The sequence below is a fragment of the Magallana gigas genome, chromosome 4 (assembly GCF_963853765.1).
Source record: "Magallana gigas chromosome 4, xbMagGiga1.1, whole genome shotgun sequence".
NCBI lineage: Eukaryota > Metazoa > Mollusca > Bivalvia > Ostreida > Ostreidae > Magallana > Magallana gigas.
This window is the reverse complement of record NC_088856.1, coordinates 27,527,281-27,548,338: the sequence shown is the minus strand read 5'-3', so window position 1 is coordinate 27,548,338 and position 21,058 is coordinate 27,527,281. Positions and strand designations below refer to the sequence as shown.

Below are 21,058 nucleotides of genomic sequence, written 5' to 3'. Positions count from 1 at the left end.
AAAATTATTGAACAATTTGAATTTACACCATCTGAAGGTTCTTTCACCACTTTCACACAAGTGACCGTCTTTCAGTCTAATTTGTCTTTGAGACAAAGATATTTAAACATTTATCTTTATATATTCCCACGTAAAAGCTCGAACCCCTCCCACATTGTGGCCCCATTTTATCCACGGGGATCATGATTCGTAAAGACTTGAATCTTCACTAACTGATGATGCTTCCAGACAAGTAACAGATTTTCTTGTTAATTGGTTTTTGAGTTTTAAGATAAAATACCAACACAATTTCTAAAGTTCTCGAAATCTCAAATTTAAAAGAACCTGGCTATTAGTTTTGAAATGCATGAAAATGTGAGAAGATTACGACAACAACAACGCCTACAGACAGCGAACAGATTTTAATCAAAAAGCTTGCTTTGGCCTTTGGTTCAAGCCAACTCAAAATAGCTAAAGTTCTTCGAGACATTACTATCACAGTTTCAATTTGCGTCAAAATATGCTTCTTCATTCTAAAATACATGTAGTACTTACTTGATTCTTAGTGATACAGATTCGTGGGTTTTCAACTTCATCAAATATCATATCTTCTACCGATAGATCATTTTTTGGACAAATATATCTGTGTTCTCTTGACTTCAGAAATCCCTGATAGATCTCATTTTCTTCAAAAACACATACTGCGGACAAATTGGGTTTTGAACCTGTAAAGAGTCCCACTAAGTATCTCTTTCCAGATACGGAAATAAAGATTCCATGCTTGACATGAGTCAAGTTTGTCCCCTCTGAATAACAAAATAAAGGAATGTCTTCATACACTTTCTTTGAATCTTCACTATCGATGGACTTACAGATCTTAACAACCTTTGATTTTGAATTCTGATTCACCAGAAGGAAAACAAAATTCTCATTTTCAATCACCACTCTATAGTCCATTACAACATTCACTGATGTTTTTAAAATCATATCAAAAATTCTCCCAAATTTATAAGAACCTATATTCATATCTGACAGGTTTGGTAAACTGGAGAATATGGCTGCGTTCTCTAACCTGAAGGGGCTTAATGGTAAAATTGTGTACTGTTTCGCAAAAAGGACAATATTTTCAAACTTTCCAAAGAAACGTCTGTCACTGATCTTCACGAAAATTCCCACGGCTACGGCTTCCTCATTTGATACTAGCCGGATGTTTGTGAAAGAAGTCATAGTAATATTTAAAGACTCTTTATGACGTCTCATACATAGTCCTCCTCCCAATGTACCACAGGTAATCAAACTATCAGGGGTCACAACCATCATTGTATTGTAGTCATCTCCACAGTATTCTTTTTTGTCTTCAGGTGGCAACTGCGGCAAACAGTTTACGACAGGTCCAGTTTGTCTTTTTATTATTTGCATATCTTCCTCCACACTTAACCGGTAAAGAATATTTTTCCCACTCACATAAACGATTTTCGCTTCAAGATCAATTTCCATGTTTTTGAGAGGAAAGTTTTCTAAAGGATTATTGAGAACAATTTCAGACTGTATATCAATTTGTCCATCAGATGACGAAGATAAATTTAGCAGCCAAATAAATGCAAATACTTGAAATACCCTCATGTTGAATTCTATATTTGTCAATATCCACCAATTTACATTCCAATTCTCTGTAATACGTAAAATATTACTATAGCACTAAAACAAAATTCAATGTTATACTCAGAATAGTTAGGCTGTCAATTAATTCATTCAGAATAAAAAGTAGTGGATATGTGCATTATGATGTCAATATAATATGCAAGTTTTTAAGATTCGTTTTATTGCATTACTTATTGAAATTTGGTTACCGTTTACCTATTATTACATAATATTTACACTTGCAAATGTTTCCCGCTGTTATTCCTGCATAACATCATTATTGGTCGAGAGGTCAAAGCAACGCATGAATAATCCATCCGGGGTAAATCCCCGTATACCTTGATTGAACCCGGGGAACTATTATTGTTTGTACTTGAAACGATATGACGTCATAATTAACTTTAACATCACGCTCTGTATTCCATTTGATAATCTTCAGGGAATGTACCGTAAAGTTTAAATGTAAATGAATTATGCTGAAAATAAATACATTAACCTCTCGTTCTATAATTACGCTGTAATTAATAATATTGATACTTTATTCAATATAACCAATCTTGAGTATCGAATAATCAGCAGCTTTAAAGCTTGGTATTAGGTAAATGACGATTTTTAAACTAATGGTCTAGAGACTCTCACTGCTTTACGTAAACTAATCAATTGACATAATTCGATGGGTGTAAAAACAGCTTAGTGCAAGTGAAAGATCAATACATTTTAAGTATATTTTGCATGAGATATGGAGAGAAAATAAGTACCAATTAATGTGATTCAGGCAAGGGAAATTTTCCAATCAACCCAATTATGTGTAATCAGGTTTATAACGTAAATATATGCATAATTTAGAGGATGGGCGAACTGTTTATATATATTCTAGATAAACAGAATATTAAAATAAACCCCGGCAAGATCTGCAAAATACAATACTTGATGAAGGATTTCTCATAAAAATAATGTTGATTTATTAACCTTAATCACTTGCGCCGATGTAATTCATAGAGATCATTTTTCGTATAAGAAGACGCACTTCACGTGATGGAGTAGTACATATGACGTCACAAAAATGCTTCAAATGTAATGTTGGATATCGCTGCTAATAATGTTATAAAGATTTAAAGAAATTCGTTCGATTAATATATTTTTCGATATTTAAAACAGTACAGTTTTCCAATATCATCTAAGCTTGGACAGCCTGAACATAACTGTGTAGTGTTTGAAATAAAAAGTGCAGTTAAAAAAGTTAGAAAGGGAAGTTACTGTCGCTGTCTCTGTTCCGTCATGTTTAAGAAACACTCAGACAGCAAAATAAATGATTTTCTAATATTGCACCAAAAAGGATTTTGTACAATTCCAAATTATTGACATGTGTTAGAATATCGACATGAAAATGTCATATCTATAAATGAATGCCATTTGAAGTAAATTTCCAAATGAACGGTTGATATTTATATGTTTTTTTTAATTAATATTCAGAGTTTCCTGCCTTTCTATATTGGATGATTTTTAACATCTTTCCAAACTAAATATCCTGTATGATTGTAATTATCCTTGCTATCTGAATCAATAAGGGGATGTGTAGCATGGACATTCGCGAGGTAACATTCTATGACTACTGTGCCATGTGCTCAATTTTTAAGCATATAATATAATATAAAAGATCATGCGTTACTTTATATAAATAGTGCCTGTTTTGGAGGGTAACAGTTGAAATTGACACCCCAAGGAAACCATTGTCAATTGACGCACTATGTATATTATTATACTGAATGTCTTAATTTTAGAGAATTTTTTTACTGCGTTTATGTAGAAATGACGTGAATTATACGACGAACCGTACGCGCATAATTTACGCGCATGTAACAATTCGTTGTGTTACCCGTTGCTTAGTGTGTTGCTAACCATGAGGGTAATAGAACGGATTATCAACTGCGTCTAAACCAATCATATTTCAGTATTTAACATGAAAGTATAATAATTTTAGTTGGTTACTCTCTCTAAGCCATCGACAGTGACATATTATGTCAGTTTTTACTTGTGTTACCCCTGCGAAATTGATTCCTATTCCTTGAAAGGTGGTATTACAGTCTTTGTTTTGAAAAATCCAGTTAAATTTATACAGAGTATTCATGCTTAATAAACATAAAATTGCAAACGTTTACAAATCAATAACTGAAATTTTAATGAGATTTTGATTTTGACATTTTAATAATTTCCTTATATCACCAAATAAACACCCTCAAACTTCATACCATTCATATTTTAAAAAAAAATCAGAGGACAACAAGGACATCAACATAAGCTATTGTACGTGTGCTTCAAAGTTAAGTCGGTTTTGTCAGCAGTGATCGAATAGTTACAATATTGAAAAAAATTATTAGTTTGATATCATACACATAACCTAGAAAGATTCAATAAATTGTAACCGCTAGAATTACTTGCGACATCATTCTATTCCTTCTTGGCTTACGATTATTACCGCGTGCTTGACCTTTTAATATTGAGGAATTGATGTCGCTTTTTTGAAATTAAAAAAAAACGAAAACAAGGAAGCGTAAAACTAGAATATGTTATGACTGCTGGGAATCATTCAAACAATAAAACAATCTAATTAAGGAGCACTTTTCTTTTTCTCGCGATTTCCTCATTGCACCTAAGTCGTTGTTTTTATCGGTTTTAATGGCAAGATTACCCTACACTTTTTGGTTTTTATACCCGCACTTTCTAAAGCAAGTTCGGGTATATTGTAGTTACTCTGTTCCGTCCGTCCGTCCGTCCGTCCGTCTGTCCCGTTTTACTTTCTCAAACTGCTCTTACATCTTATAAACTAGCAAACTGAACTCTTGGAGTTTGGATTTGGGGTATCATGTTGTTTTGTAAAAAGGTTTCAAAAATTCTCTGATAGTCCTGGGGGTCAAATAATTGGTAAAAAATGACGTTTTTTCACAAAAAAACCTTCTTCCTCGAACTCCTCCTACATTTTCAACGGCAGATAAATCATCTTTTGGAATATATTTTAGGGTACCCTATAGATGCGCAATAATGTTTCGGAATTTTCAATTTTGTCCTGGGGGTCATTTAATGGCTGAAAAATGACGTGGTTTTTTTTTTTTTTACAAAAAAACTGGTTTCAAAAACGTCATTTTTTTTTGGCAGTAGCCAATTGATCTTCTAGAATATGATTGGGGTGTCATATTGAGGTGTGATCAGGTTCCATAATTTTTTTTTTATTAAGGGGATCAGTGGGCAACAAAAAATGAATTTTTTTTGCAAAAAAGGTATGGTTCCCAAAACTCCTCTTACAACTTTTGGAGTAGCTACGTCATCTCTTGGGATATAATTGGGGCTGTCCTAAAGATGTGCAATAAGGTTTTAAAAATTTAAATTTCATCCAGGGAGTCAAATAGTAGCAGAAAATTGACGTTTATCACTTCAAAAAAAAACATAGATCCAAGAGCTCCTCTTATGATTTAATGGATAGACACATCATATCTTGGGATATGATAGGGACTGTTCTATAGATGTGCAGTAAGGTTTTAAAAATTTAAATTTCATCCAGGGAGTCAAATAGTAGCAGAAACATTGACGTTTATCACTTTAAAAAAAACCATAGACTCAAGAGCTCCTCTTGTGATTTAATGGATAGACACATCATATCTTGGGATATGATAGGGACTGTTCTATAGATGTGCAGTAAGGTTTTAAAAATTTAAATTTCATCCAGGGAGTCAAAAAGTAGCAGAAAATTGACGTTTGTCACTTAAAAAAAACATAGATCCTAGAACTCCTTTTATGATTTAATGGATAGACACATCATATCTTGGGATATGATAGGAACTGTTCCATAGATGTGCATTACGGTTTTGAAAAATTAAATTTACCCTGAGGCCCATTACCTACATACCTTTTGATGCCCTTTAAGTATCAAGAAAAAATATGGTTAAGGGGTGGGGATCTTTATAACCGTTTTTGATATATTCGTGCACTTCCTGTTCGAGGGGGGTCATGACCACCCCCGGGGCCCATGACCTACATACCGTTTGATGCATCTTGACACAAGGAACAAGAATATATATGGTTTAAGGGTGGGGATCTCAACTGTTTTGAAGATATTAAGGGACTTGCTGTTTGAGGGGGTCAAGACCACCCACAGGGCCCATGACCTACATAACATTTGATGCTCCTTGACATCAGAAACATGAATATATATGGTTTAGGGGTCATGATTATAACAGTTTCTGAGATATATGGTAATTTCACAATCATTGGGGATGGGGATGACCCCAGGGGTCAGATCTAATAAACTCTATATATTGCCAGTAACAGTCAATATATGATTATGAAAACCCTATATTATTATCTTTGTCCGTTTTCAAGTTACCATTTACAATAGAGTCTACGATTCTACCTACAAGGTTCAATGTTAGACCCCACACCCTTTGACCCCCCCCCCACCCCCCTGAAAAGTGGTTGTCTAACCCAAAATGAGAAAAATCAAACCAGGGTGCATAACTAGATATGCAGGCCTATTCATATCCTAGAGTTTTGTACTATTCTGTTCAGCCATCTCTGAGAAACAAGTTCAGAGTGGGAGAGAAAAAAAAAAGAAGACGAAGAATAATAATACATGTATTAAGAACCGTACAAAAACAATAAGTCTTCAAATTTCATTCGGGAGACTTAATAATAAAGATTAAATAGAGATGGGATCATCAAACATCAACAATTTAAAGAAAATTGACAATTTCTGATTCTAAGGGGGTCAGAATGACCCCTTAGGGTCGTGACATACATGCCATAATGATCTGATGCGCATGCATGACCTAAGGAGGAATAATATCTTTGGATTAAGGTGGGGATCTCAATGGTTTTTATGATATTTGATAATTTCAGGAAGAGCACTTGGGATCATGACCTGCAAACCATCTGAAATGCCTTGAACAAAGAAACAATAATATGATATGTACATGATATATGATTCAATTTAAGAACCCGGCCAGATATAGATCAATCATCTGTTTTGTAATACTTCCTTTGTATATATACATGTACATGTATTAGTTTGTGTTTTGTTCTATACTATTCATGTTCATGGCTGTAGTATGGTTTAGTCTTAATCTAAATTACATTAAAAAATTGTCACATATATAAAGAATATCTATATTGTGTGATTTTATATTTGCTTTATCCAACGAGTTGAAATGGTGTATATATTCGCGAGGCTTGCCGAGCGAATATAACCATTTCAACGAGTTGGATAAAGCAAATATAAAATCACACAATTTAGATGTTCTATTTATCTCATACAATTTGATTTATATTATGAAGCTTTTGAGACCGTCCCTTATATGACCCGAATTGATTTTTCAAAGATCAAAGACGATGATGCAACGTTGTGTTATGCGATTATTGTGACCTTGCGCAATACAATTCAGTACGTCATTTCTGATATAGATCCAAGTGTTTTGAAGTAAAGTTTCACTGAAATAAACTTTTAAATAATTTTTTAGCTCTAAATAATTTTTCTTAGAGCTTATTTACTTGATTAAATAGAAATACTGAATAATCAAGTTTGTTGACATAAACAAATTAAAGTTGGCAATGCTCGTTAGTTTGAATTGACTCGAACGAGGAACGGTTGTTGATGTTTTATAAAACAAACACTAGGCCTAGCCTAATGATTCGAAATTGAAAAAAGTGACTAAGGATGCTTACTGGTGGTGGAATAAAAGTATAATAAACATTATTTCGGTAAGTTATTGTATGTATATGATCGCGTCGTCAGGATGAACTCCTTGATAGTTAACGTAATTTGCAGTTTTATAAACTACACAAAGCAAACTGAAAGTTGGAAAGGGCCTAAACTTATGAATAAAATCTTGACAAACAAGAAAACAGGGTCTTTTGGTTACGGTTATGTATAACTTTGCAAAGAAGTGGGGGGAGGGTGCTAAGCCCCCCCCCCCACCCTTTTCCCCGGTTCCGACGCCTGTGCTACGCAGTTATGTGTTTTCCTTCATATCTGAATCTAACTTTTTGACAAAATCCATTTAATATCTATTTTTGTAGTAGATAAGATATAGTTAATTTGAAAGTACTAGCAAAGCTTCGAAAGTAGGTCACTGAAGCGTTGAGGCGAGGGGCTGTGTCAAAAGTAGTTCGGACCGGAAGTATTTGATAAAGCATCACCCGTTTGATATAGCAAAGGTTTATTACACGGGTAATATACACCACACGTATGAGATAAATGACTTGGAACCCTCACTCCCAAATAAACTCAAATATAAACAGTTCTTCCCCCCCCCCCCCCCTTGTCGAATGATCTATTAAAATCAAAATATAATTTGGGTGTCTAAAAACTTTTATAAACTGGTAAAAAATGTTTTTCTTGAAAAAAAATTACATTACACCTTGCATAATTGACAAATGATCTATTGAGATATGATCAGAGGTCATATTTCTACCTTGGGATCAATAAGTAGTATTCATTGACAAGTTAAAATTAATAACAATAAATGATTCAAATTATAAATGTTTATACTCCACATTCACCCCCCCCCCCATCTAACCTGGTTATAAATATTCAGTCTTCTTAATACATTCTCACATGTGTACAGATGAGTAGCAAATTTCAAATCATTTCTTGATTGCTTTTTCTCTCGTGATTCACATTAACATTTTGGAAATTGCTTAATTCAATTTTTAAGATTTATAAACAAAATGTTATATGCATCACTGCCATGTGTATTCGCCTATTTGGGGCAATTGTAAAGTCTCCTAAACAAAGCAGTGACATCATTAGGCTAGGAATTACCCACATGGATCAAACACAACTGTATAACATATGAATAAGATTAAATACATTATCATTTCTACTTCTAAAATGTCAGGGTGTCTCCAAGGGGGCATAATCTATATACAATTTTAAGTGCAATGACACAATTAAAGAGCAAAATAAATTATATGGTTTAGGGATGAGGATCTCAGATATCAGAAGTTAAAAAAATATACAGTGTATCAATCATATCCTATTTTATAAAGGCGGGTGGGGGGGGGGGGTAAAGACAACACCTGGGGGTCATTAATGTACTTTACACCATTTGATGCATCATAATGACATTAGAAGATATTTTGTATTTTCCTGTTTGATGAGGTCAGAACAGTCCCATAAGGTCATGACGTACATTGTATTTGATGCATTATAATACATTAAGAAAGAAATACTCCTTCCTTCCTATTATAATTTACTCATATAAAAATGATAAGTATCTACACTTACTTACATGTAATACACAAATTTAATAAGAAGTTGTTTATACAGGGTCAATATGGGGTCAACTCAATAGTGTAAGTCTGACAAATGAAAAAAAAAATAACTTTTGCAACTAAAATGACAGACACTTTACAAATGCGATAGGATAGGTAACGATGATAAGCATATTTAAATATTAAAAGATGATGATACAGTATGCTGTCAAAGGGAGATCACATTTAGAAAGTGAAAGTAGAACTTATATATGTATGCTGGCATCTCATTATATTGTGCTACTGCTACTACATGTATTATGCTTACCTAAATTGGTCAACATCATTATGATAATCTAATTAAAACACAATAATGAATTCCTTTAGCTGATCTTAACTAATCCTTTTCTGCATACGGAAAACACAGACATGTATGTATGGGTGTTGCTAAAACGCGGAACGGAAAACGGAACGGAAAGCGGAACGGAAGAGAAAACGGAAAATCTTATCTAATGTTATTTACCTCATATATTTGTTAATCATGCTAAAACGATATAATTTATGTACCTTTTTAAAATTAGCAACATCCATGTATGTATACACATGAACCCATCTAATTGAGCTGGGTAAAACTAGTACCCGCTTATAAGACATGCAGACCTGTGTTGTGTACGTAACTTCAGACAAAGATCAGTCATTTGTAACATGCATGTATTTTTATGACCTATTCTTCAAATCCACTTGCACTATTTTATTAGGTAAATAACAGCTTTAAGGTGGCGCAGGACACCTGCATATTGTGATGTACATGTATACTTTCTATTGAGATAAACAATAAAGTATATTAAATATTGATTAAATATTTACCCCCCAAATAATGTTACTTAACATTGAAGCGCAATTGGTTCGAGCGTTTACATGTCTGTAAGAGCATTGGGGTCCAAGGTGTATTTTTGGTAATTTTACAATTGATATAAATGAATTTTCATGGGGAGGGGGGGGGGGGGGTCTGGACCCCTCACTCCCACCCCTTCTTTAAATCTGTGCACACGATGATGTTCATGTAGGCACACAGAAGCAAATCTAAAACCGGCAACCGCCACGGGGAGGGGGCATAATTTAATTTTTAATTTTGTTTGTAATAATTATATAGACCATTATACTTTCTATGACAGAAAATGTTAATATTATTGACTAACTGAACATTTACTGCAAACAGTTCTAACCCAAATTGCACAAAAAGTGCTGCTCATGTCACGATGTGTATTATCATATGGGAAGGGATCTCATCCTTCAGTTATGAAAATTATAAATTTTAATTGTATTACCGGAGCTTGCATGTGGCCTTCCTTTTTAATTAAACTGGTACCAAAAGGGTTATTTAGGGGCAAACACATGGTGCGGGTATTACTGTCTAATGACAGCATCTAGTTTTTTAAATATGCATATCTTAGTCTTTACATGGTTAATGGAAAAAAATAGAAGTTTAAAATGCATTTAGTGTTTTGGGTAAATTGTTTAACGTGATAACGATAGTAACATCAAAATTTAAACAGTGTATTCCACCTTAAAATTAAAAAAAATATATGTTACTGCGTGAAATTATATACCTATGTAACAAAACCAACATTATACAGAGCATAAGCCAATTGTAAGGGCTATTGTCTCATGTATGGCGCTTTTTTGTTTAAAACGAATGAAGTGCTTCCGACAATAATAACAACTTAGAGAGCTCTAGACGTGTAAGTTGTTAAAGTTTTACAATTCATAAAAGCATGTATCGGATGGGTATTACAAAAACGTGGAATCTGATTCTAGATCTCAAAATAAACTAACAAAATAATAATTCGTAAAATCTGAGCAAGCACAGCATACGTTGCACCCTCTTAAAACTTGCACTTTAAGTAATGATATCCACAAACTACATCACTTGGTGAACGTCATTTACATTAATTTCGATCACATTCATTGACAACAATTACTTTATGAATCATAAATTTGACTTACGAACTGTGTGTCACACCTGGGGCCCGTTTCTCAAAAAGGCCTACGTCCAGGCGTAAGCTTAGTCCGGACTAAATCAAGGACTAAACCTCAAAACCAGACTAAGTTGCGTTTCACAAAAAGGCGGAAACTTAGTCGTGCTAATGGGTAGGCGTAAGTCCTTCGTCTATGCACAAAAATGGCGAGTGTTTTGTTTCTAAGGCAAAATGTACGGAGAATTTTATTTTTTGGTTTGTTTTATGTGTTATTAAAGAAAACATTCACATTTATTTAAATATTTGTACATGTACATATAACTTTAGAAAATACCTTTTGTTTCTATTTCTAAATAAATTAAGATTAAATCAATTTGATAAATAATGGGCTCACCTCATTAAACGTATGTAATATACATTACTACTCGTAATGAAATTTACCTAAAGTGTGAAGAATGGGTATACCCCGATAAATGATATAAACACAATAATTAAAAAGATGCTTTATTTCTAAATTAAACATGTATTCCCCAACAAGATAGATGTATATAAGTACGAATATATTATTGATTTTTTTAATCAATACTCAGTAAGCATGTACTAGAATTTAATGTTTTTAATCAAATTTGAACCAGTGAAACGAAACTGATTTCAAAATTATGAATAGGAGCAACTCAAACCGTTTACATTTGTAATTTCTCCTTGTGTGTGGTTGTTTGTTCTTTACCTATACATGTATTACTGAAAACTTTACAACACGTATGCATTCTCATTTTCATTTTTTTACTCCTAGTATCTTTACAAAACCGTATGAAAGCTACATGTATTTTGGAATGTTTATGAACTCGCATATATTTAGATACAATCAATTTTTGTTTGTTAAAATATTACATAAAAATATGTTTTAGAAGCGTGCAGAGTGTGCATCAATTTTAGATCTGTTGACAAGCGTTTGTCAAGGTTATCGAATATTATAAAATTTTACATGCACACCTTGAATTTTTGGAAATCAAATTCATTAATCTTATTAATTCTAGGATGAAGTGATCATTTGCGTTCATATTTAACATCGATTGTAATTCTATTAAAATTCTATGGGGCACATGTACTATCAATGATCTTCGTGCATATTCATATGCATTGTTTATTTGTACTCATATAATTGAATGGATCTTTAATTACTTGAATTCATGATAGTTTTGTTTCATCATATTTAAAATGTACGTATATCAAGGGATTTTTTTTTAATTTCGAAGTTGTCGACTTGCAATACAAAAGCGTTTTTACAACAGTGTGCATTATTTACAAATTTAACTAGCTTGCATTTTTGTCTTACTTATTATATAACCAATTGTATACACCCCCACCCCAATAACTCAAAGCAAATAGGGAAAAAAGTAAAACTCACATGTACTTGTTAAAACCGCAAAGATGCAAAATGTCTTATCCGGAAGGGGGTAGGGGATTTTTCGATGCCTTTTCCATTAAACTTGTAAAAACCTTTTATTTTTAAAACTTTCCTTAAATAGAAAGGGTGTTCTTAGATAACTGCTTTTATATCTTTATTTTAATCAAGATACTGTATACAGGGTTATTTTGGTCGCGTGTAATTTCCGTCCTTCTACACTTGCAAACAGTTTCACTCTGTCGTGACTTCGCCCAGTCACAGCTGTTACTTAAGTTACTTAATATTAGATATTGAAAATCAACATAAATTCGCCCGCTGACAACGAGGGTGAAATGATTGAAAATTAAACAGGGCGAATTATTCCCTGTTTATGGTGTATATTACTTTCAATCTACCCCCCCCCCCCCGAAAAAAAACCCCAAAACAAAACAATCGATCGATTAAACCAAAATACAGGAAAGGGAGATGGGGAGACCTCGGCCTCAAATGTTGATAATTCCTGTCTTGTTAATTGTTGACTATTAATATCTTTCGAAACTATTATCATTTGAATCGCAGAAAATCAAGAATCGTTTCCATGTCATTGACTACATTCTTTCAATATTGGAACAGAGGATGGACAAGGTTCATGTAATATTATTTATACAAAAGATATTTTCGATTTCAGTTGGTTGCTGTTGGTTACTCATTGTCATATTATTTTCTATATATAATATAGTGAATTGATAAAAAAGAATCAAGCCTTATCCCAGCATCTGAAAATGTCTAAAGATCTACAGTGTCTATGAAGCATACTTCTTATTCTGCAGACGTATTGGGGCATATCCACTGTACATTGTCCCTGTATTCTATAAATATTTGAAGTTTACACTAACATTGAAGTTAATTTCTATGTATTGTTTCGTTCAATTAATATGTAAGATTGTGCCTCAATATCATCTACAATGCATTTAATTGTCACATATTTGGTTTCTGAAACCTCTTATATATGACGCTTTCATATCAACTGTTTTTCTCTAACATTTCATTATGTTAAGAAGTGTATAGGCATTTGTTCTACTTTTATTAATATAAAATGTCATGAACAGCTTGAACTATGCACATTCAGTGGTATAACATGCGTACTTTCGGGTACTACATGTATTATGAATTGGAAAATTGATCCACCACATATAATCATAGCCTCAAAGCAAAACAAAATACGATATGCGCATGCTTAGTACTCAGCGGAGATGTCTAAGTTCTTAAACATTTAAACCCTAACTTACGCATCTTTCAGAAACGCAACTTAGACCCGACTAAATATTGGCGTAACTTTGTTAGTCGGACTAACTTAGGCCCAAATTTACGCCTTTTTGAGAAACGGGCCCCAGAGTAGATATGTTAAATTCAAGTGCTTTAAATGACAAAAGAGCGTCGGAATAATTGAAATATTTAGGTACAATATATATGCGAAGAGGGAAAATAAATGTGACATGATCATAACCCGTAGAATTGCGTTACAGATATAATTAAGTGAAGCAAGACGTACTTGTATTTTAAAAAAGGAAATATGTGTTAAAATGACAAAAATACACAAATTGCACTTATTTTTAAATCAATGTTTGTATGCTACCTTTGATCAAGTATTCTTGACTGTAATAAAATATCCGATACAAGACAATTTATAGTTACGTAATTCTCAAAATTATTTACTTCTTGATTGACATGACAATGATCTAAATAACGCAGAAAAAACCTTATGGCAGTTCTTGATTATCTTTGTCAATAGTAGAGTAAGGACAAATTAAAGATTCAGATAAGCATATTTTAAATAAGTCATAACGAATTTTCTCTTACTTGGTATGTTCCCCTGTTATTTTCAACGGAATAACATCTTTAAAGCTCTGCCAATTTTACTTCCTGTTTGATTTAATAATAACTCGTTTCAATGTCTTTAACGTTAAAACGTTATATACATATCAGTGTCTAATAATTTTGAAAAACTTCCTGCAAAACATATCATTTCTACGGCGGCTTGGAAGGGCCAGATAAAAAACAATCTTATTTGTTCGGACGAATTAGCTATTTGGTCGGACGAATTACGATTTTTTCGGACGAATTACAATTTGTTCGAACGAATTAGCCATTTGTTTGAACGAGTAACGATTTGTTCGGACAGATAAGTTTTTTGTTCGGACGAATTACGATTTTTTCGGGCGAATTAGCTATTTGTTCGGACGAATTACAATTTGTTCAGACAAATAAGTTATCTGTTCGGACGAATTAGGGTTTGTTCGGACGAATTACGATTAGTTCGGACGAATTAGCTATTTGTTTGGACGAATAAGTTATATTTGGATATAAAAACATATTTTTGATGAGTAATTTATAAGACTATCTTTACTGGCAATATTGTAGATGATAAAGTGTGAGAGGGTCTGAGATCACGCCATCCCTTTCCCTGATTGTCGTTTTTTCTTCAAATGATACCCCCTATACATGTAATAGTCACTGATATTTCAAGGGTGTTGGAACAGGGGTGGCAGAGGCGGTTGCCGCCCCAATAATTTTGCCAAAAAATGAATTTAAAAAAAATAAAACTTATTTGGAATTTAATAACGGCAATCTTGATTCATGTGAGCGGCGATGATAACGGCGATTTATGCTCAATGGAGCGGTGAAATGGTTAACTTTATTCTTTACGCGGTCAAAAGTGGAGAATATATACATGTCTCTGGCGTGTTTTGACAATCAACAATGTATTAATTATATAGGTTTTACATTAAAGAAATATCGTTCTTCAGCTTTGATGATCAAGTACAAGTTGTAAGTTAGAAACAACGAATCTCATATAATTTATGAGCTATAAAAATATGTATTATTTATTATGTAAGCACAGGATTCACGAAAATCCATTTAAGGATTTTTGAACGTCTTTGAAGTTCAACATTGACTGATAAGTTGAATCAAATCCACATTGACCTAATTGGTGCTTATACATGCACATCGCCGATCAAGAAAATATTTTGAAAGGGGAGGGAAGTCCAGGGGATATCTAATTATCTAATATGTTTTCCGAGGGGAAGACTTAGACCTATTTTGGTAATTTTACCGTGTAAATTTAAGAAATTTAAATTGTCAAAGGGGGAGGGGGGTCAGCCTCTCCCCCCCCCCCCCCCGATCCACGTTTGATGCATATCATTGTTTTTATTTTTTGAAACAGAAGTGCTTTAAAACGTGGTTAAATAAAAATAGCTAGCAAATTTAAACAACAGCACAATGAGGTTTTTAATTTTTATTGTTAAAAATGGCTCTAAAGATACTTGTTCTTTGGTTCCGTGACCTCTGAATCATATGAATTTTGCATACACATATTCTAGTTTTTGCTAACGTGACAAGGCGAGTCAGCACCGAATTTTGTTGGTTTCTTTCATATTTGTAACCAAGCGCAAGGTTGCTGCAACATGCAAATATTACTCAAAACATCTGCAAAATGCTTGAAGTGTTACAATGTTAATGTTGATTATCCTTATTTGCCAACAATGGGCAAACATTGTAGTTTGTTTTCGGTTTAACAATGCTAATACCAAGTAACGAAGTGGATTTACAAGATACTTTCATATACTGTTAGCTCTTGTCTATCTTCCACTGGTGTTTGGCCTCTGGGTTGGCGGGGTTCATCGTAAATGTGATTTTCTACTGTGCTATCTCGATATTGACTTTGGTAATAAGTTGTTTTATTTTCATGATGACCTTTCTGACCTTGTCTAACTCCCCTGTAGAAATGATTAAAATTGATAAGAATAGAACATGTATAAAATAATTTAAATACCAAAATTAAGTTTAATTTGATGTGAAGAAAAAAAGATAAGATGACTTGCCTAATAACATTTCAAATTGCGCCATATCCAAAATCGAAAAATGGTATATGTTATTAAAAATACGCAAAAATAATGCATAGAATCTATTTTCACACTAAACTGCATTTTCAAGTGTTCACCTAACATAACGCATTGATAATATTGGGAAAAACACATTAGTTTGCCTTAATGCCGGTCGGCTTTTTTCTGTAAGTCTCAAGTGGTTAAGAACAATAAAGTGATGGTGACCTTTGAGAGCGATCCGAGGCAGTGGCAATTGTTGTAGACCATGCATACTTAAAGAGTTTCCCCCGCGACTATCGTATTTTTGGCCTTCAGTTGAAATGACAATACACTATATTAAGTTTTATTACCTAATCGAAGGGATTTTGTTGTTTTATTACAAATTAAATATTTGCGTCTATTTTGAACTGCCGGTCAATAGACTGCGATCTATTAGACCGCCGGTCAATAGACTTCGATCTATTGGACCGCCGGTCAATAGACTGCGATCTATTGGACCGGCAACGTATTTCAGAACGCGGGTGTGTTAATGTTACATCCTTTCGATAGTTCTCAGGGAATGTATATTCCTTTACATAGACCCTTATTTTAGTACTCAGTGAAACCAAATTCAATGTTATCAAAATGGATTATCAAATAATCAAAAGTTTTAAAGCCTCATATAAGGTAAAAGACTATTTAAAATCTAATGGGTTGAAGACTCCCCCTTCTTTGTGAAAACTAGTATTAAATTAAGATGTTGTAATGCATGCAACAGGTTTTGTGCATGTAAAAGATGAAAAAAAATCTTAGCATATTGCATAATGGCACGAAAACCATCTGCAATATGCAAATTGTAAACCCCGAAAACTAAAAAAAGGAATTAGGTAATAAAACAATTATTTAATGCCTGAACAGAAAATAGACCAGAATTTTTTCCCTTGGTGCAGGGAACAGCTCAGTATGATCTTTTGCCCTCGGCCGTTGGCCTCGGGCAATAGATCATTCTGAGCTGTTCCCTGCACCTCGGGAAAAATATTCTGGTCTATTGACTGCTCAAGCATTAAATAATTGTATAATATTAAAGTAACGTTTTAAACAGATTGCAAAATGTTAAAAAAAAATATCGAGGCCGAAATAAACAGTAGATTGAAAAGCAGTACAACCTATCGTACGAATAATTCAAATACCAACCTTTGAAAGGCTTTTAGTGTTTTCCTAATTGATCATTTATTTTAGACCATAATCGATACTGGCTCTAGAAAGAAAGTACTGAAATGCCATTTTACTGATAATATATTATAGTAACTGATATTGTGCTGTCAGTGCTGAGTAAAGCTCAGTAAATCTCATAAATTTCTGTAATTATCAGAACTGATGGCAAAAACGTCAGTAAATATCAGTAACAACAACAATTGCCAGTAACAACAGTTGAATTATAAGTAAATATCTGCAATTCTCAGCACTGGCGGCACAATGTCGGTGAATATCAGAAATCAGTAAAACAATGGCTATTTCAGTAGATTTAGACTAGTAGTATTAGTGAAGACTAATGTCAGCCGCAAAAGAAATGCCATTAATAGCATGTCCTGAAAAACACTAATTTCTCGCTTCAAGGTTTTCTTAAAGATAATTGATGTTGTTTGTTTTTTTCTGTGCTGTTGTTGAGGAGACATACCAGTTACAAATGTTAAACATTTCATATTATTTTATTTCATGATTTGAAAATTACTTTATTTATCAGAGTGAACGGAACTCTTGTTCAGTGTATAGTTCTGTTTTTTTTTATGTTTTCTCTCGAAGTACTATTACCTAACAGTTAATTATGTAATATAACCCAGACCCTGTTATTTGAAACAAAAATTACCATTTGTAACAGAAGAAGCTGACACAAAGATTCAAGACAAATACCACTCCAAATATTGGAATAAAAACTTCAAATGGAGTTGTAAATGAGGACGTCCGTGCTGTGAAAACTGTAGAAACAAAAAAAATATGCATTAAGTTAAGACTGTAAAAAGTAATTTTTCTCAAAACATAATAACATATTTATATCCACTAAGTATCCCTCTATTTTCTGCTGACAGTGTTTTATACGCAATCCAAAACACGAAGTGGGTGTCGGCCTAAGAACTTACGCATTATTCTAGTTTTGAAAAACTGTTATAGATTCATTATTTAGCCTTTAAATTGTCAAAGGTATCTCAAGTATCAATACTTAGTTTTGTTAACATCGTTGATTATTGTCTCTTCTTTTTTTTTTTTTTTACACTTTTGCTAGGTTTATGTGTAATATTTCTTGATTGATTGAAACTAAGGCAACATTGAGAGCACGCATTTAATGGATTCGCAAGGGCTGACCTCAGATTCGCAAGTAGACTGAAGCTACCACGGCACATACTTGGAGAATTGTCAATTCCTTCTGTTTCACGTTTTAATTGACAAAACAAAATTAACGCACTTTGCTCAATAAAAAAACCCGCACTTTAAATGAATATTTACAAAAGATAATCTTTTTTTTTAAAGTTATCGTTTGTGCTTTATTTGCAGACAAAAATGTACATTCTCGACGTGAATAATTGATTTATACTGCAATTTCCGCTACCTTTACATCCGCATGAAACCAAAAAAGTAAACGCATTTTATTGTTAAGATAATAAATACATGTATAGAGAAAGAGTAATATTATTGGTATTTCGGAGGTAATTCAAAAATAGTTTTTGGAAATTATATAACAATTCATAACATACTAAATTTTAATTAATGTTTTGATTTATTTGCGGGTTTCCTGCTAGTGAGAAAACCTATCCTGAAAATAAGTCTGCTTGATATTCAGTGTTTTTAAGGTTTTATTTCTGGAATCTATTTGAAATTCGTCTGCGTGGTTATTGTGTTTTAGAGACAGTCTTGCTTATCAAATCAAGCAATAAATACTACATATAGTAGCATGCATATTTGAGTTCGTAAGCGCATTTCAAAACTATGACTCTAGTACATTAACAAATCAGACAATTCTAAATCTAATCAACAAAATGACAGAAAATATAATTCATAATTAATTCATCACAAAATCAATAAGCGTTCTCGGCTTACTTTGTGGAAATTAAGTTTAAAGTTTTAAAAGATTTCACAAAACCTCATATTTTTATTATGACGTCATAATTTTTTTGTACATCTAAAAACCACAAATAACAAAGCATATGAGATTTTGTATAAAAAAAAAAAAAAATGAGGTTTATGATCATGAACTTAAAGTTGACATCGAATGTAAAGATTATGATTATTGAAGGGTTGGGAAGAGTAGAAATATGACATTTTTTCATGAAACTTGATCAATGCAGAAACAATTGCCGAAAAGTTATTAACAAAATAAGTTTGTGATCGCATCTGATACTTAGCTAGAGGTTCTATTTCATCTTTTGATGAATAGTCATTTTTACATGTACAGAGTTGAATTTTTAGTTGCAAAAGTAGCGAACGTTCAGTTTATTTAGTAGCCTGAACATGATTATAAATAAATGATTGAACAGTTTTTAACTGACACTAATACTTTATAGAACAAAATGTAACCTTCAATGGTGTTACCGGGTTCAATATATCGAATTAAGCAACTCCATTTCATTGTATTTACAGTAAAGTAACATACGAATTTTAGTCAGTAAACGCATTTCGAGAGTTTTATTTTTTTTAACAATTAAATATTTGTATAAACTACATTCACTCGTTTTGAACTGATTATTATTATGTTGCTAGAAATTATTTGTATTTAAAAAAAAATGTATGATTTTGTTAAGACAGTCACATTTCCTTGTCAAAATTTCTATTATGACATCAGCAAACCAATGAGCTACCTTATATAGATTCACTCACTTTTTATCTGTTTACCGTGCATAAAACAATGTTTTTGACGTGTGTTACTTTTTACGTAAAACATCTTATATTTAGAATATTTTATGGAATTTTCAAAATATATGGTTTTCCGATGGGGCCACTTTGACCTTCGCACTTTTGCCTCTAGGGCGAAGATGCAAGACTGCAAAGTTGCGATGGCGAACCAATGCGTACCAATGATACTAGTATCATGGATTAATCGGAAAACCTTGGCGAGTTAATTTTGTCAAATTCTATGTAATGGACCGAGGCTTTTTGAATGCAATAAAAAAAGGCGAACGCGAAAGTGCGAAGGAGCAATAGTATTATCGCTCCTTCGCCTTTGCACCATCGCACTTTCGCCGTCGCATCTTCGCACTTTCGCTCCTTCGCCGTCGCACCTTAGTACTTTCGCCTTCGCAACTTTGTACCCTCGCATCTTCGCCCTAAAGGCAAAAATGCGAAGGTCGAAGTAGCCCCATCGGAACACCATAAAAATACGTACTGATTGTATATCTTATTCTGCAATATATATCTTCAGCATCGAGAGATGGTGAAACATTTGATCCATCCAGACTACAAGTCATATTTTCATCATAATTCAATGGTGTCATCAATGTCTTTCCACAAAAAATGAATGAAATGTAATAAAGGAAACAAATTAGTGTATTAGAAAGTATAAAGTTGGTAAACGTCTCGAAAAAGAACTGACGTATTTTTATAAACGCTGATATGATATAGATCAATAGATAAATATTTTTCAACAATAACATGCGCAAAAAGTAAGAAAGTTACTTAATAATAAACTTCGAACTTTAAAAAAACAATAACTAAACAACAAATATATTTCAAATAAAAAATCATTCAATCGACTTTATTTATTTAAGTTTATATTTAATATTTGATTATCGGTTTAAACTACGTTCTAATTTTAAAAATCTTATTAAAGTTACCAAAAGGTTTCCTTCCACTTTATAAGCATGTCTTGATAAGTCAACTGTTAACTCCAGACTCAAGCATTCGTTTTTCACGGATGGCAGCCAGTAAGTACTGGCAAATCTTGTACATTCAGAGTATGTGCTGCAACTGAAATA

At 32.9% G+C, this 21,058-nt stretch overlaps 1 protein-coding gene and 1 long non-coding RNA gene across 2 annotated transcripts; both read right to left on the bottom strand.

Moving 5' to 3' along the window:
- Positions 1-363: 363 nt before the first annotated feature.
- On the bottom strand, positions 364-14,196 carry LOC117682196 (uncharacterized). The gene is made up of 3 exons (XM_066083295.1): positions 14,089-14,196; positions 535-1,649; positions 364-381 (listed from the first exon to the last, which is right to left on the bottom strand). The coding sequence occupies exons 2-3, from the start codon at positions 1,600-1,602 to the stop codon at positions 364-366; spliced, it is 1,086 nt and encodes a 361-aa protein (XP_065939367.1). The 5' UTR covers positions 1,603-1,649; positions 14,089-14,196.
- Positions 14,197-15,595: 1,399 nt separating this feature from the next.
- LOC117682691 (uncharacterized) lies at positions 15,596-20,601 on the bottom strand. The gene is made up of 3 exons (XR_010713044.1): positions 20,470-20,601; positions 17,962-18,070; positions 15,596-16,007 (listed from the first exon to the last, which is right to left on the bottom strand). It is a non-coding gene; the product is annotated as an uncharacterized lncRNA (long non-coding RNA).
- Between the last annotated feature and the right edge of the window lie 457 nt (positions 20,602-21,058).

What these genes read in the sequence shown, in the direction of transcription:
- LOC117682196 (XM_066083295.1), bottom strand. Translation starts at nt 1,602, where the DNA reads ATGAGGGTATTTCAAGTATTTGCATTTATTTGGCTGCTAAATTTATCT.